The following is a 16,568-nucleotide window of genomic DNA, read 5'->3' on the forward strand; positions in this document are numbered from 1 at the left end:
TGTTCTTCAGTCTCAGTCTCTTATCTGCAAAATGAGAATTTCTCTCTCAATTGGCAGTGGGGCTGGTTTTGAGGGGAGGGGGGCCACCTCCCATGGGGGACCCACAAGTAGGGGTGTGCAGAACCAGTTCAAATCAAACTGAGTTCAATTTGAACCGGCTCAGTTTGACTGGTTCAAGCTCGAACCAGACTGACCCCGCAAAGGGTTTGAGTTCGAACCCAACCAGGCCTGTATTGGACCAAACCGATTTGGCTGGTTCAGGATGCTTGCAAAGGGGAATCTCATAAAGATTCACCTTTGCAAGCATCAGGGGATCCCTAGCAATTAAAATTGGGTTCCAAAGAGTGGCTTTGGTGGACCGGCGGGAGGTCACCTGACATGCGGCGGCTCCTCTAGGCCCAGCTGGCGCTGCCCCCGATCAGGGGGGCCTGGTTCAAACCTCCGGCCTGTGCTGATGGAGGGGGGTGCTGGCAGGGCCTAGCCCTAACCGGTGCTGCTAGCCCAATGCCACTCCCATGGAGCCACTGCATGTAAGGTGCCCTCCCCCAGCCACTCTTTTGAACCCAGTTTTAGTTGCTAGGGATCCCCCATTGCTTGTAAAGGGGAATCCCTACCGGATCCCAAACTGGGGTAAACCAGTTTGATCCAGTTCGGCCCAGTTTGTGCCAACGAATGGAACCGCCCCGCCGGTTCTAACGAACTGAACTGCCACTGGTGGTTCGGTGCACACCCTTGCCTGCAAAGTCAAAGGGTCCACCATAGGGAGTTGCCTTTCTGCCCCCCGCCCCAGTTTCCAGCATGGAGCCCCTGAAAAGCACCCCTGGAGCTGGGGCAGAGCAATTCCCCTCTGACTTGGCTCCAGGCGTGGTTTTCAGGGGCTGCGTGCTGGAAATTGGGGGGAAGGGGGGAGGGAAACCCTCCGTGGGAACCCTTGGACCCTGTGGATCCTTGATGGTGAATTGCCCTGCTCCATCGGTGGAGCAAAAGAGCTAGCTTCAGCACAGCTTGAGATTTCAAGGGAGGGAGGCTAGTTCAAAGGCAACCATTTCACCCACTAGGGCAGTGGTGGTGGAATTTACTGACAGGTCAGAATTCTGACGGATTTCTGCCAGAACAGGAGGGAATTTTGTCAGAGTTCTGACTGTCAGTCAGGGCTCCTCCTGTCATGGTCTCCCTCTCCCATCACACTAGAACCAGGGGTCATCCCATGAAATTGATTGCCAGGAAATCTAGGACCAACAAATGGAAGTACTTTTTCATGCAACTCATAATCAACTTGTGGAATTCTCTGCCACAAGATGTGGTGACAGCCAACAACCTGGATGGCTTGAAGAGGGGTTTGGATCACTTCATGGAGGTGAGGTCTATTGACGGCTACTAGTCGGAGGGCTATAGGCCACCTCCGGCCTCAAAGGCAGGATGCCGCTGAGTACCAGTTGCAGGGGAGTAATAGCAGGAGGGAGGGCATGCCCTCAGGTCCTGCCTGTGGATTCCAGCGGCATCTGGTGGGCCACTGTGTTTTGAAACAGGATGCTGGACTAGAGGGGCATCCTTGGGCCTGATCCAGCAGGGCTGTTCTTATGGCAGAACTCCTTCTGATCATGTCCAATAGAGGGCATATTGGGTCTGGAAGGCCTGCACAGCCCTAGAAATTAAGCCATTCCCATTGTGGCTGGAGATCATGGGTGTTGTAGTCCAATAATATCGGGGGCGGGGGGTGGCAAGTTGGAGACCCTTAGATTAAAGGCTGAAACACATCGTCAGAACACTCAGGCGAGGCAGTCTTCCCTGGACTGCACCATTTCAGACTTAGAGGGGCATTGTTGTTAGGCACTTAAAAGATCGGTGGCTCAGCTTCACAGGCAGTGTTCTCTCTCATTTTTTTCACCTCTGTGTGGAATGAGTTTTGTTCTGGGCGGCACTATCAAGGCAGTGCATGCGCACATATGCATTCAGAGTGAGGCCTTCCTGATTCAACCTGAGCGGGATCTAAAATTAATTGAGCAGACATCCAAAAACTTGTGAGCGCGCACATGTGTGCACGCCTTAGAGGGAACAGTGGCCACAGGGCATGGCTCAGGCCCATAGTCTCCTCCCTGACACCCATTTTGATAATGAAACCTCTTTATTCTCTCTAAAGGAACCAAACACTCTGTTTCAGTTTTTGAAGCCATGAATCACCAGTACATCCCTGTTATCTGGAAGCAACAACAAACAATATTTGCTAGCTGCCTCGTTACAGATTATTCTGTGGGTGGCTCGCAACACAGCATTAAAAAACATCCAATAAAAACACATAAAACATGACAAACAAACCACAAAATTAGATACAAAATGTTTTAAAAATGTCTTTAAAAATCAATTTTGAAAGTCAAATTTAAAAAGCTTGAGTGAACAGAAAGGCCTTTACCTGGCATCTAAAAAGAACAAAGTGACAACGCCAGGTGAGCCTCACTGGGGAAGCTATTCTACAGACAGGGTGCCACCACCAAAAAGGCCCTCTCCTTAGGAGCCACCCACCTCACCTTATGTGGCAGGGGCATTCGGAGCAGGGCCTCTGACGAAGATCTTAAGGTCTGGGTCGAGACATATGGGGCAACGTGCTCTCTCTCAGGTAACCTGGTCCCAAGCTGTTATATCTGGGAGTATTTCGTCCAGGGCCATTGCCAGGATCCTATTAGGATTGGGCCCCTGGTTCACTACATGTGCTTTGTTTTCAAATTTCCCCTCCTTGCAATCACTCTTGCAGTGGCCTTGCTTCTATGTGAAATGTTGAGGCTATGGGCTTACAGCACATTAGTATCTCAACTTTTCTTTTCTCTGTGTGTGTATGATGGGTGGCTTTGCCCTTGCACAACCATTTTAAATGGTGCTTGGGTAAAAATTCAGCAGTGTTTGGGAGTGGGGGGGGTCACCCACCTCCTTCTCCTGGGCTGCTGCTGCCACCACCTCCACCACTGAGCCCAGCATTGGGGTTGCAGATGGGCACGAGGCCTGGGGCCCTATGCACGGAAAGAGGGCAACCCCCTCCCCCTCCCCAGGAAAGGGGAGGGGCAGAGAGTGGGAAAGGGGAGAAGGCACTTTCCATCACAGGTGCATGGCGTGGGAAGGGGAAGGTGCAGCAATGTGGGTGGTGGTGGGGGGGCTCCTGTTGGGCTGGAATCTTCCCTCCAGTTGCCACTGCCTCCCTGTTTTGTCCAAACAAGTCTGGCTGTGTGGGGGGGCGGCGGGGGGTAAGGCAGGCAATTGGTTTGAGGCGCCCAGACAGACCTAGCCCTTGGGCCCAGTGCTAGCAACATCGACAGACGAGTAGGTTCACGTGGAAGGTTGGAACAGAAGTCCTTTCCTCTCTCTTGGTAACTGACGGCCATCCAAAGCTATGCCTCTGCGATAGACGGCATCAGACCATAGCTTTGTAGGGGCCACCAGAAGCGCTCCAGGCTGCCGGGGTGGGCGGTGGGCGCTTTCTCCCAGCCCTGCCTGGCGATGCTGCCCGGGATCACTGGCCTGGGACCTGCCCCCTGCAGCGCAAGGGCTCCCCCGCTGGGCAACCCCCTCCCCTCAGGCTTCCTCTTTCCTTGCGCAGAGTGCAAATCGTCCAGCTGCGAGAGCTGCTTCAGCAAAGATTTCTGCATGAAGTGCAAAGAGCAGTTCTACCTGCACAAAGGGAAGTGCTTCCGCACCTGTCCTCCCAACACCACGGCCCAGAACAGCACCTGGGAATGCCAAGGTAAGCCGGCTGGCGGTCTCTGGCCTCGCCCCTCGCGGGATGAAGTGCGGGGGGGGGGGGGTGTCCCGCTCCAGCAGCACAGCACGGAGCAGGCTGGAGTCCTTCCTGCCCACGTGGGAAGAAGCACCACGGCTCTCAAGACACGAGGCACAGTCCCGGGTTCGGGCATCCAAAGCACACGTGCCGCCCTAATTCCGGGGCAGCCTCCCTTGCCTCCCCCCGGCGGCCAGCTGGTCAGTCCTACCCGCTGCTGCCCACCCACTCGCTGTCCTGCCCTCTCACTGCCCGCTGGCCGGGCTCCTCCCGGTGGGAAGCAGGGAGGCCCGGAATGGGCCCTTCCTGCCCCGCCCTGGCCTGGAGCTGGCTGGGAATGCAAGGCGTGCATGGAGGGCCCTGTGTTGGCATCAGGGCACAGGCGTGTCCTGCATTCCCAGCTGACCCCAGGCCGGTGGGGAGCAGGAAGGGCCCATTCCGGGCTTCCCTGCTTCTCGCCGGCCTGAGAGGAGGCTGGCTGGCAGGCGGAAGCGGCAACACGGGTGGCGGGGGGTTAGTGGGGTGGGGCACGCAAAGTGTGTGCTGCTTGTGGGCGCCCATCATCGTGGGTGGGGGGTGGGTGTGGGCACGTGAAGCATGGGGCCATGTATGGGGGGGGGGCGGGGTGAACACGAGTCTCCCATGCCCTAGCTACGCCAGTGACCAGTGACCATGATGATCTCTGTAGCGATAGCTCTAGTGCTTTCTCCCCACAATAGCTTCATAGCTGGCTTTCGGCATTCCAATTAGTGGTTAAGTGGAAACCCCACTTCCAGGGGCAGTATACCTCTCTAATGCAGGAGAGCCAGGGTGGGGGAGGTCCATTCTCAGTATCTCCTGCACCTGCAGTATCATGGAGGCACCTGGCTGGCCACTGTGGAAGCAGGATACTGGGTGGACTTTATGTCTAATAGACAACTCCAAACTGCTGCTTGGAGAATGTCCTTGTAGCAGCTGCATTTAAATGGGGGCTGTTCCATGCTGAAATGCAGTTGATTAATCATTTACCTTTCAATTGATTAATCGATGCAATCTTCATACATTTGCATCCGAATAAATACCAATCTGAAGGGAAAACACACTTTGTGTTTCTGTGATACTTGCATATGTCACGGCCGCCGTACACTTAGGAGAGGCAACAAGAGAGATTTCCCTTTTTGAGATGGCATCTGGCACCCAAAGCTTTTCTAAAGTACTTGAATGAAAAACAATTCTCTCTCCCTCTCTCCCTCTCTCACACACACACGCACATTCCCAAACATGTGTGAGCACTGGAAGAGATTCCCCTCAGGAGATGGAGCTGCTCTGGGAAGAACAAGAAGGTTCCAAGTTCCTTCCCTGGCAGCATCTCCAAGATAGGGCTGAGAGAGAGATTCCTGCCTGCAACCTTGGAGAAGCCACTGCCAGTCTGGATAGATCAGTGTTTCTCAAACTTTTTGGAGTCAAGGACCGCTAAATTCTTCGTGCAGAGTTTCAAGGACCGCTACATTCTTCATGCGCAGTTTCCCGGACCAGCAGTTAGTAAAGGGGTTTCAAGTCTGTCTATCTATCTATCAGACTTCTATACTGCCCAAAACTTGCATCTCTGGGCAGTTTAGAATGAAAATAATATAAGCATTAAAATAATTAAATTTGGAATCTTTTGCAAACATTGAATATTAGGGGTTCTTAACCTTGGGTCCCTCAGTTAAACTCCCATAACCCCCAACAACAATGGCATTTGGCCATTATGGCTGGGGATTATGGGAGTAGGTCCACCAACGTCTGGGTACCCAAGGTTGAGAACCCCTGAATCTAAAAGCCTGGGTGAACAAATTTGTCTCCAGTATGTCTGGAGTAGAGGTGCTTGTGATTACTCAATGGAGAGGGGATGTTGGGCCATTAGAAAAATTCAAAAGCTACACGGGGCCAATGAAAACAACATACAAGCAAGCCCCACTGATGCAAGAGGGAAACAGTGTTCCCTCTCAAGGCGCCTCGACCACAACAGGCAGCTGGGTTTCAACCAACCAACCTTTGGCTGCAAACAATGAGCATGCAAGAACCAGCAGCCCTTCAAGTGGCGCCCACTGCCATACTTTTTCCTCCATGCCCCCGCATCGCATACAGTTTGAAGCTGTAAAGATAGGGAATAAGATAGCTGTAGGAAGATCTCAGCAGCACGTGGAGGCAAGGCACAAGAAGGGTCCCATGCCTCCGTGATACTCTTCCTCTTCTGTGCCATGTGCAAAATTGAGGAAGTGAGTGCCTTGATTTCAGTTGGGGGGGGGGGGTTGACTCCCAGTCAGGGACCGGCACTCAACCCTTCGGGGACCGGCAGCGGTCCAGGGACCGGTGGTTGAGAAACACTGGGATAGATAATACAGAGCTAGATGGACGAATGGTCTGACTCGGTATAAGGGAGCATCCTATGTTCCTATCTTTTTTCAAGAATGTAACTTTCTAAGAAGTCTCTATTGTTTCTGTCCGCCTCAGTGGTAGTTGGTCACTATTGGTTTTTTCTTTATTTTCTTCTCCTGATGAGGATCAAGCAGGGTGTGTGCGCGCGTGCATGACATTTCTGGAAAGTCAACTACTATCTTGGAAAAAAAACACTTTCATGAGAATTTGGGAGACTATTCTAAAATTCAGTAGAAATTCCTCAAAATTCTGCCTTCTCATATTCTTTGCCTTAGAATTTTCAGAGAATATTATGGGGGGCATATTCTCTCAAAATCTGTTTTTAATATAAACTTCTTCAGTTATACATTTTTAGAAAAATTGATGATGAGGCCCATCCTTGACTGAGCAAAGTCATGTTTGAATGACTTTTATCAGCTTCTGGGAAAGTGGAAGAAATTCAATATATGTAATGCTGGGGAAAGTTGAAGGGAAGAGAAGAGGACGACCAGCAGCCAGGTGGATGGATTCTATCACGACAGCAATGAAGGCACCACTGAGAGACCTTAAAGGCCAAGCTGCAGACAGACCATCCTGGAGAGAATCTATCTCTGTGGTCGCTAAGAGTTGACACCGTCTTGACAGCACTTAATCAATCAAGCAATAGAATGTAGCTCTTTTCACAATCTGTAAGAAGAGCTCCTTCGAGGTCTGCGGGGAAGGCAGGTTTCGTTCAGCCTCCCCACAGACAACCACTTACCCTGTGCTGGGCGGGTAGATCGCCCACTCAGGTGAACAGCGGATCTTCTGTGGATCTTCCCCATGGCTGTAAGCAGCTGTGGCAGACACACGATCACAAGAACGAGGTCAGAGGAGTGCTCGCTTCCTTAACCTTGTTTAACTAGGAGGCTTCACAGGTGGGTTTGCCACCGGGATCGATCCTGATCTCAGTGGTGCACACAAACGTCCAAAACTGGGCTGGGCTCCCTTAGCTCAGTTTTGCATGATCGTGTAAATAGCCTCATTGTTTTATTAAGGTGCTGGCAAAAGGGAATTAAAAGAACTGTTCGAAATTCATAGGCTTTCCCATCATTATTCATTTCATTGAATAATTACCATTTATGGTAAATTTAAACCATTGTAAATCTGGATCTGAGAAAGATCTTCTCCTTCTTAGGGCATGATGTCATTTTGGAATTATTGATCTGATTACTGAGTGATAAAATCTGTTGAGAACAATAACAATTTGTTATGGGGTGGCTAACAAATAAATTTGTTTATTATCATTATCATTAATAAATGTTCATTATATTTAGAATTTCTGCTAAAAACAATTTAAAAAAAATGTTTCACCCAACATATTCCGGTGTAAAAAGTAATACATTCAGCTAATTTCAGTGGCAGGATTGTATATGCCTAATTTGGTGCCTGTAGGTACCAAATGGTTCATGATTTGGTACCTGTAGTTACCAAATGATTCATTAAATCATTGTTCAGTTTACCTATTTAGTTAATCAAACTTTTTTTAAAAAAAACAACCATGGGTTAATCTAACCCATGGGCTCTGTTGTCTTGATGGTGGATTGTGGACTTCTGTCTCTTCCCTCTGCAGAGAAGTGTGAGATGACGGAATGGAGTAACTGGAGTCCCTGCAGCACCAACCAAGGCCGGACGTGTGGCCGCAGGTGGGGCTCAGCATCCCGGGTCCGGGAGGCCATCAGAAACAGCAAAGAGGAGTCAGCAGCATGCCCAGTGCTCTCGGAGACCACGAAGTGCCGGATGAAGAAGCGCTGCCCTGGAGGTGAGGCCTGGGGATGGCGGTGCAAGCAAGGAGCCGGGTCTCCCGGAGAGCAAAAGGACGAGGAAGGAGCCACTCTTTTAATTGCAGCTAGTCCTGAGAAATCCAGAACCACTCTTCGCACGTGTAATGCTGTGGGTGCTGTTGCGTCCTTTGCCTTTAATTTCTTGAAATATACGCTGTCTGATGTCCAGGCGAAAGGAGCCGCAGTGCTACGGAACAAGAGCCAGTGCTTCTGAAGCATTCCAGACAGACACTGCACTGGTCCTCATGAAGGGGGGGGCGGGTAGTAGTGTGCCCGAACCGGTCCGGCGGCCATTCCAAAGAATGGCCGAACTGCCGGACCGGTCCGGCCCTGCCTGGTCCGGGTCCGGGTGGGGGGTATGCCTTTAAGGGCGGGAGGGCTTGCTTAGCCCTCCTGCCTTCTTGCCCCCGCCAGGGCCCGTATTTTCTAGTATAGGGGTGCTGGAAACCAGCCGCCCCCCCCGCCGCTGCCGCCGCCACCGCGGCGAAAGAACTCCCAATGCCAGCCCTCCCTCCCTCCCAGCTAGCTGCCCGCCCGCCCGCCCGCTCGCTCACCCGCTCACCGCATAGGAAACGAGAGGAGCTCCGGCACAGAGCTCCTCTCGTTTGGAAGGCCTCCGGCATAATGGTGTTTTGCGCGCATGCGCGCGCCGCAAAACACGCCGTTCGCCGGAGGCCCGGTCTACCCGCCGGGAAAGGGCCAGGTAGACCGGGCCTCCGATCGCTGGGTAGACCGGGCCTCCGGCGATCGGAGGCCCGGTCTACCCGGCCCTTTCCCGGCGGGTAGACCGGGCCTCCGGTGAACGGTGTGTTTTGCGGCGCGCGCATGCGCGCGTGCACGCAAAACACCATTATGCCGGAGGCCTTCCAAACGAGAGGAGCTCTGTGCCGGAGCTCCTCTCGTTTCCTATGCGGTGAGCGGGTGAGCGGGCGGGCGGGCGGGCGGGCAGCTAGCTGGGAGGGAGGGAGGGCTGGCATTGGGAGTTCTTTTGCCGCCGCCGCCACCGCGGCGGCAGCGGCGGGGGGGGGCGGCTGGTTTCCAGCGCCCCTATACTAGAAAATACGGGTGCTGGCGGGGGCAAGGAGGCGGGAGGGCTAAGCAAGCCCTCCCCGCCTTAAAAACAAGGCCCCCCTTAGGTGCCGGTCCGGACTTCTCCGGACCGTGTACATCACTAGGGGCGGGGGCAAATCTTTGTTGGGATTTCCCCATAAACATTGCCTCAGTTCTTTATATGGGGCATGCTTGTCTCTATTGGGATGTAGCTATGTACTGGCTTGCGGGTGGCGTCGCAGTTTTTTACTTGCTGTCTTGAATTCAAACTGAGAGGTTCTCCCTCTCTCTGCCCAAGAGACTGTTAGTCTGTTTTCGTAGCCTACATTTTAGTAAGCTTATAGAGAGAGAGAGTTTCTGAGTTAACGTTGCTTCCTGTACAATTGCTTATTTTAACAGCCTCCCCTTCCCCTAGAAGTACTCTGTGCTACCCAAAAATAAGTCCCTGAGGGCTGCATGTGTGTGGCACAGAATACTTTCAGGGGAAGGAGGAGAGGTTGTCAAAAATCATCCCTGCCCCTCTCCCCAGTGCAAGCACTGAAGTCGAGTTCAACAATTTAGACATGAGCAAAGGCAGAGTCTACTTCTGGAGATAATTCAGGGGCAAAACTGCCTTCTTTTGGAGAAACCAGTGTGCTAGTGAAAGGAACCAAGAGGAATGGGCATGCCCTTCACTTTGGCTGTATAATGCAGCAGTTTCTGGGAGCACACCTAATGCAGACAAGGGGTTCCTGTGTCTTTTCCCCTATGGGGAGAAAAGCATCTGAGGGAGGACATTGTTGAGTTGAAAATGTCTGGGGGTTACGAAAGGTTAAGCAGCCTCTTTCTGCCCACCCTTGGACCACTTAGATTGGCATCTTGTGGAGAAGAACTTGGAATACCACAAAATATCTCATTTGACCCTTAGAGGGTGGAGTTTAGCAGCACCGCTCATAATAAGCATGCAGAAAGCCCAGAGTCTGTCTTTGGCATCTCGAGTTAAAGCAGGACCACTCAGCTCCCGGCATCCCCAGCCACGGTGGCCAATAATCAGGGATGATGGGAGTTTTAGGCCAACGTGCAGGGGGGCCAAAGTTGAGTAGCCCTGAGTTAAAAAATCTCATCTCAGGTAGCAGGGCTTGCTTGGAGCCCTGGGGAGCTGCTCCACCAGAGCAGACAATATTGGGGTTGAGCCAAGTCTTTGTGGATTTGAAAGTTCATATAAAAATCTGCATTTGTGATATGGGAGAATTTTCTAAGCAAGTTATGTAAACACTGGATGCGGTTCTGCTGTGTTTCATACCTGAGCAAAAAGCATTGATGCAAGGAATTGTGAATGGTGTTAAGACTCAAGGGGGCAAGATGAATCCACAAGGACCAAGTTCAAGGATGCTCCCAGTCTCAACTGGTCCAAACTTGGTTTGGGAGCAAAAAACTGGCCCAGCTTGGTTGAAAGCAAAAATCAGCCAATCAAAAGGCAACAGCAATGGAAGTGGGGCTTTGTTTATGATGATGATGATCACAAAAGAGCATAATGGCAAGAAGAAGCACAGCTGTCAGCCCAAGGGTGGGTGACAGTTGGTCTGAGCTGGGACAAGAGGGGTCCTAATTGCCTAGGGTTGGGGTTCTTAGACTTGGATCCTCAGATGTGACTGGAATACAACTTCCATCATTTCTAACTCATCATGGCTGGGAGTGATGGGATTTGTACTCCAGCAATATCAGGGGACCGAGATTTGAGAATCCCTGCCCTAGGTTTATAGCTATAGTATATAGCCTAAAGTATATAGCTTTTTTATCTTTGATTTTTGCTTAGGGGATTCAGTAGAACCTCATACTAACTTGATTCTGTTTTTGTCTTTCAGAGAAGAATGAAAACAAAAGGAAAGAGAAAAGGGACAAGAAACAAGCGAAGAAGAAGAAAAGATTGGAGGCTGTGATGGTCACTTAGTTGGCTTCAGAGCGCATGGAACGATCATGGGGGGAGCAATGCATGAGGCAGTCCAGCAGGGGGTGCCATGGAGGGCCAAAGAGACTTTCCCTCTTTGTCTCAGCTTCCTCAGCTTTTGAGTCTTCTCCTTGGCTTTTCCATCCAGATCATCTTGCGCAATCCTTCTCCTTCTCCTTCCCAGCATGGTCAGACCAAGAAAGAGAGAAGAGGGAGAATTTATGGCCTATGATCCGTGTTGCCCTTGTACAGATTCTAAAATGCAACATGAAACTCACCCAAGATCCCTCCCTCCCTCTCCCTCCCTCCCTCCCTCTGTCTCTCTCAGACCTAATTTGTTGGGACATTCATTGGACTTCATAAACAGGACAGCACTGAAGGAAACGTCATGGCTAGTCAGTGGGTGTTGCTGACCCTGCCTGCATTGCCCTTATCGGAAGGGAGGGATATCCCCTTCACTGTCTGCCACAATGAGATTCACAGCAGAACTGAGAATAAGGATGAGTGAGTTCCACAAGCAGGCGGGCTTTAAAGGAAGCTTTAATTAAGCAGTTAATGAGAGTCAGTCAGCAGGACATCCTGACTCAGTTAGGGACTGGAAGCGTCTCCTAGGCCTCAGATCCCTACCCCGCACTCCAAACGGCCATCCTCTAGGCCGCTAGATTTCTCTAGCCATCACTGGCTCATTTCACAGACTGGTTTGTAGATGGCATTGTCCTGGACTTTCCCACGTAATGGAACTGACTGGTCTGCCTAGTTTCCACCTCCTTTGTCTGGGAGCAGAAGACTTTCTCTAACATGACTGACCTGGAAGGAAGCCCCTGGCAAGGACCTCGCAGACACCCAACAGATCTCTGCATCTCAGATGAGGACAGGGAGCATGTTCAGCAGTTGCAGGGCAACCATGTGATGATTCCCCCCCACTCAGCTGCATCGGAAATGGTCAAGGTCTTCCCTGCAGAGCAGAGACACGAAAGTGAATGGCTAGAAACATCTTCTTGGGTGTGTGATCGCTTGAGGGCTTGTGGGTTCCTTTGCTGTTCCTGCTTAGCTTAATCCAGATCTCCCAGCTGGTTATCAGGAGAGATAGTTTGATGGCAAGGTCCAAGGCCAGCATGTGTGATGTATGTTCCCAGTGTGACTTCCCTAAAGGTGTACCAACAACACATGCATTTCACCTCCCACTTTGCTGCTTCCTTCTGGGGCTGGTACTTCCTGCATAGCTCTTTGCTTAGTTTCAGGCTACTCACACAAAGAGCGGCCCAGGAATTACTTATGAGTAAGTGCTGTAGCCTGCTGAGAGCAAGTTGGAAGCCCTGGGTGCTTATGCACAAGTCGATCTTCTGGTCATCTGGTGCCTCAAGCTTCCTTTTGACACAGCAGGCCGGAGTACCTAGTTGCAAAGGGTCCTACTTGAGAGCAAAGCCCCCCCGCCCCGCCCCGCCCTGCCCCCGGGTTACCACATCTCGAAGGGCTGGATTGCAGGGAACAGCTGCGAGATCTGCCACTCCCAGAGCAGCTACTCTTACTGGAACGTACTACCATTTTGAACCCTGCAATTAATCCATTCCATGTTTTCACCCCAAGTATTGTTGTTGATACACTGATGATATTATTTTGTTTTCTGGAGGCAACATTTCTCTTGAATTTGTTAATTGGTTGAATACTATCAGTGGTCATTTGGAATTTACTTCTTATGTGGAGTGTACCAAAGGCAGGTGGGCAAGAAGAAGCCGGAGGAAGAGAGCTGGTCTTGTGGTAGCAAACATGAATTGTCCTTTTTGCTAAGAAGGATTTGCCCTGTTTTTTATTTGGATGGGAGACTACATGTGAGCACCTTCTGCTGTAAGGTATTCCTCTTAGGAGATGGGGCTATAGCACAGTCCTTATCTTTGGACAACTGTGTGCAGAGGACACGGGTTGCTCAGTGGTGTCAGAGTGAGGGGGGGGCACCCAGTGAGGCCAGGGTGGGGGGAGCCAAACATTGCCTGTGTCTGCAGCCACATGCAGGGGGGTTGGAGAGCTGGCCTTGTGGTCTTTAGGAGGAGAAGAGCTGGTCTTGTGGTAGCAAGCATGTATTGTTTCCTTTGCTAAGCAGGGTCTGCCCTGGTTGCATTTGAATGGGGGGCTACATGTGTGAGCACTGCAAGATATTCCCCTTAGGAGATGGGGCCGCTCTGAGAAGAGCACCTGCATGTGTGCATGCATGCCGAAGGTTCCAAGTCCCCTCCCTGGCAGCATCTCCAAGACAGGGCTGAGAGAGACTCCTGCCAGCAACCTTGGAGAAGCCGCTGCCAGTCTATTTAGACCAGTGTTTCTCAACCACCGGTCCCTGGACCGCTGCCGGTCCCCGAAGGGTTGAGTGCCGGTCCCTGACTGGGAGTCAAACCCCCCCCCCCAACTGAAATCAAGGCACTCACTTCCTCAATTTTGCACATGGCACAGAAGAGGAAGAGTATCACGGAGGCATGGGACCCTTCTTGTGCCTTGCCTCCACGTGCTGCTGAGATCTTCCTACAGCTATCTTATTCCCTATCTTTACAGCTTCAAACTGTATGCGATGCGGGGGCATGGAGGAAAAAGTATGGCAGTGGGCGCCACTTGAAGGGCTGCTGGTTCTTGCATGCTCATTGTTTGCAGCCAAAGGTTGGTTGGTTGAAACCCAGCTGCCTGTTGTGGTCGAGGCGCCTTGAGAGGGAACACTGTTTCCCTCTTGCATCAGTGGGGCTTGCTTGTATGTTGTTTTCATTGGCCCCGTGTAGCTTTTGAATTTTTCTAATGGCCCAACATCCCCTCTCCATTGAGTAATCACAAGCACCTCTACTCCAGACATACTGGAGACAAATTTGTTCACCCAGGCTTTTAGATTCAGGGGTTCTCAACCTTGGGTACCCAGACGTTGGTGGACCTACTCCCATAATCCCCAGCCATAATGGCCAAATGCCATTGTTGTTGGGGGTTATGGGAGTTTAACTGAGGGACCCAAGGTTAAGAACCCCTAATATTCAATGTTTGCAAAAGATTCCAAATTTAATTATTTTAATGCTTATATTATTTTCATTCTAAACTGCCCAGAGATGCAAGTTTTGGGCAGTATAGAAGTCTGATAGATAGATAGACAGACTTGAAACCCCTTTACTAACTGCTGGTCCGGGAAACTGCGCATGAAGAATGTAGCGGTCCTTGAAACTCTGCACGAAGAATTTAGCGGTCCTTGACTCCAAAAAGTTTGAGAAACACTGATTTAGACAATACTAAGTTAGATGGACCAAGGGTCTGACTCAGTTTATGGCAGCTGCCTATGTTCCTATGTCCACTTATCCTCATCCTTCCCTCTTTCTGTAGCCTCCACTTGGCCGCAGTCCTGTTGCTGCTGCTTGCCTCCACCTACCAGTGCCAATGAAGTCCAGTGATGTCACCACCTGGTGCCATGCACCAGATGATGACATCATTAGAGTGCAGTGGGCCAGGGAGGGAGGGAGAGATGGAGGCAGGCAGGTAGAGACTAGTGGCTGTGGTGATGGTGTCAGTGGCAGGATGCCACCAATGTCGCTACGCTAGTCGGCAGGTAGCTGAAGGGTCAGAGCAAATAAAACCCAGCACTGACCTTGATTCCTGAAATGGCTCAAGAGAACTCCCAAGAAAAAGAAACAGCTTGCAGAGACCCTCCTTGAGAATTTATTCTGTGTTTGCCGCTTAGCTGCATTTCTGTTGCTCGCTATAAATACAATTGGAGATACTCCTGGTCAATAACCAGAAGCAGAATTTTGGAGCACTGCCTTTTAAAGCAGCCAATTGAAAATTATCTTCTAGTCCAGCTTTTTCCGTCACCATAATCTTTCCTGCTCAAAAATAATAATTTTTTTTAAAAAATCTGAAAATGAACCAGCACTCTGGGGTTGTATATATCTGAAATGATGGAATCATGTAGTAGTTGCTATCCTACAGGAACTTCTCCCGCAGAAATGGCACTGAAATTATTTTCAACGTGGCTTGTGTAAGAAAGCCTCCTGGTGGATAAAACCCATAAAGTCTCTCTCTGTTCCATGGATAAAATCCTGCAGCGCTGTAAGCCAGTTGTGGATTTAAAACACATTTTTGTGATTCTGGATGTGGGGGGGGGAGGGCTTTTTATTGTTTATATAAATAATAAATATATATTAAAATATAGAAAATTTATTTCTAGAATGTCAATGTATTTAAAAGTGTCTGTCACTATATATATATATAATTTTTTTAAAATTGATTTTTTGTCTTTTGTTTAAAAAGAAAGAAAAGAAGATGCATTGTAAATAGCTATCTGTGTTTCAAACCGCATCCAGAATTAGGCTGGAAACAAGCAAATAAAAAAGCATGCAAGTCTGAAGCAAACTTTAGCCCTTGCAAAAGTTATCTAGATATTCCAAGAGCTATGTCATTTTTATCACCTACCACATGGCAGCGCTACAGAGCAGAAGATGTCTGTTCCTATTTTCCTGCTTTAACTTAATAAGTAATTTTAACTCTTGCTTTCTGCTGAGCTGAAGGAAACACAGAAGCATCAACTATTACAGTTCTGTATACTGCCCGCATTGCATCAAGAAGCAGGGCAGCAGTCTGGATTATTCACTATTCAATAAAGATATGGTTAAGACACTTTGAGTGGTATTCATTATGTATTTCCTTGCTTGACCGAGGAGCAGGAACGTAAGGCATAATCTGTCCAAAGTTAAGCACTTTTCTTTTTAGTTGCATTGACTTCCACGGGGCCACATTAGGTAGGCATTAACTCCCACTGAAATGAAGGCAACATAAAAAGCACCCTGCTTAGACCAAAGATCTATCCGGTCCAGGAGTTCTCAGCCATGGGTCCCCAGATGTTGTTGGAATACAACTCCCATCATCCTCAGCCACAATGACCTTTGCCAATGTGGCTGGGGATTATGGGAATTGTAGTCCAACAACATCTGGAGATCCAAGGTTGCAAACCCCTGACCTACTTGAACAACCTGTTTCTAGCAGTTTTTGGAAGGCTCACAGGAGTCCAGGAAGGCAAGAGCCCCTTGTGACTTGTCATCAATATTCTGTCCTCAGGGAGATACTGATTCTGAACATGGAGGTTCCAAATAGCTATCATACTGAGCAGCTGCTGATAGACTTCTCCTTCATGAATTTGATTAAGCCCCTTTGAAAGACAACTAAGCCAGCAGTCATTAACATAGACAAAGAAACCTCAATTTCCTGGACCCTTGTATCCGGATTTTGAATTTTCCGGACAGCATTTGTGGAACTGGAAGTTTGGCCATTTTGCTTCCTCATTCTGGTCTTGACTGCTGTCTGAGCAGGCATATGCTGGGCAACCTCACCTCATACAGAAAAATCACTTTCCATGTCCCAAAGAGTGTTTTGTGTGGCAGTGTACACATTTCTTTTGTTGTCCATTGCCTTCCATGTCCCAAAAGCTGCATGATAGAGCACCTGGTGGTGCAGTGGTAAAACTGCCGCCCTGTAACCAGAAGGTTACAAGTTCGATCCTGACCAGGGGCTCAAGGTTGACTCAGCCTTCCATCCTTCCGAGGTCGGTAAAATGAGTACCCAGAATGTTGGGGGCAATATGCTAAATCATTGTAAACTGCTTAGAGAGCTC

The 16,568-nt window shown here is 50.0% G+C and overlaps 1 protein-coding gene across 1 annotated transcript in view; it reads left to right on the top strand.

Moving 5' to 3' along the window:
• Positions 1 to 11,297, top strand: part of RSPO4 (R-spondin 4) — a 51,865-nt gene extending 40,568 nt beyond the window's left edge. The window contains exons 3-5 of the mRNA XM_053243139.1: positions 3,587 to 3,730; positions 7,755 to 7,943; positions 10,860 to 11,297. Of these exons, the coding sequence (XP_053099114.1) occupies positions 3,587 to 3,730; positions 7,755 to 7,943; positions 10,860 to 10,945 (419 nt within the window). The 3' untranslated portion in view covers positions 10,946 to 11,297. The remainder of the gene's footprint in view (positions 1 to 3,586; positions 3,731 to 7,754; positions 7,944 to 10,859) is intronic.
• The last annotated feature ends 5,271 nt before the right edge of the window (positions 11,298 to 16,568 follow it).

This window comes from Hemicordylus capensis, chromosome 4 (genome assembly GCF_027244095.1).
Source record: "Hemicordylus capensis ecotype Gifberg chromosome 4, rHemCap1.1.pri, whole genome shotgun sequence".
NCBI classification, from domain to species: domain Eukaryota; kingdom Metazoa; phylum Chordata; class Lepidosauria; order Squamata; family Cordylidae; genus Hemicordylus; species Hemicordylus capensis.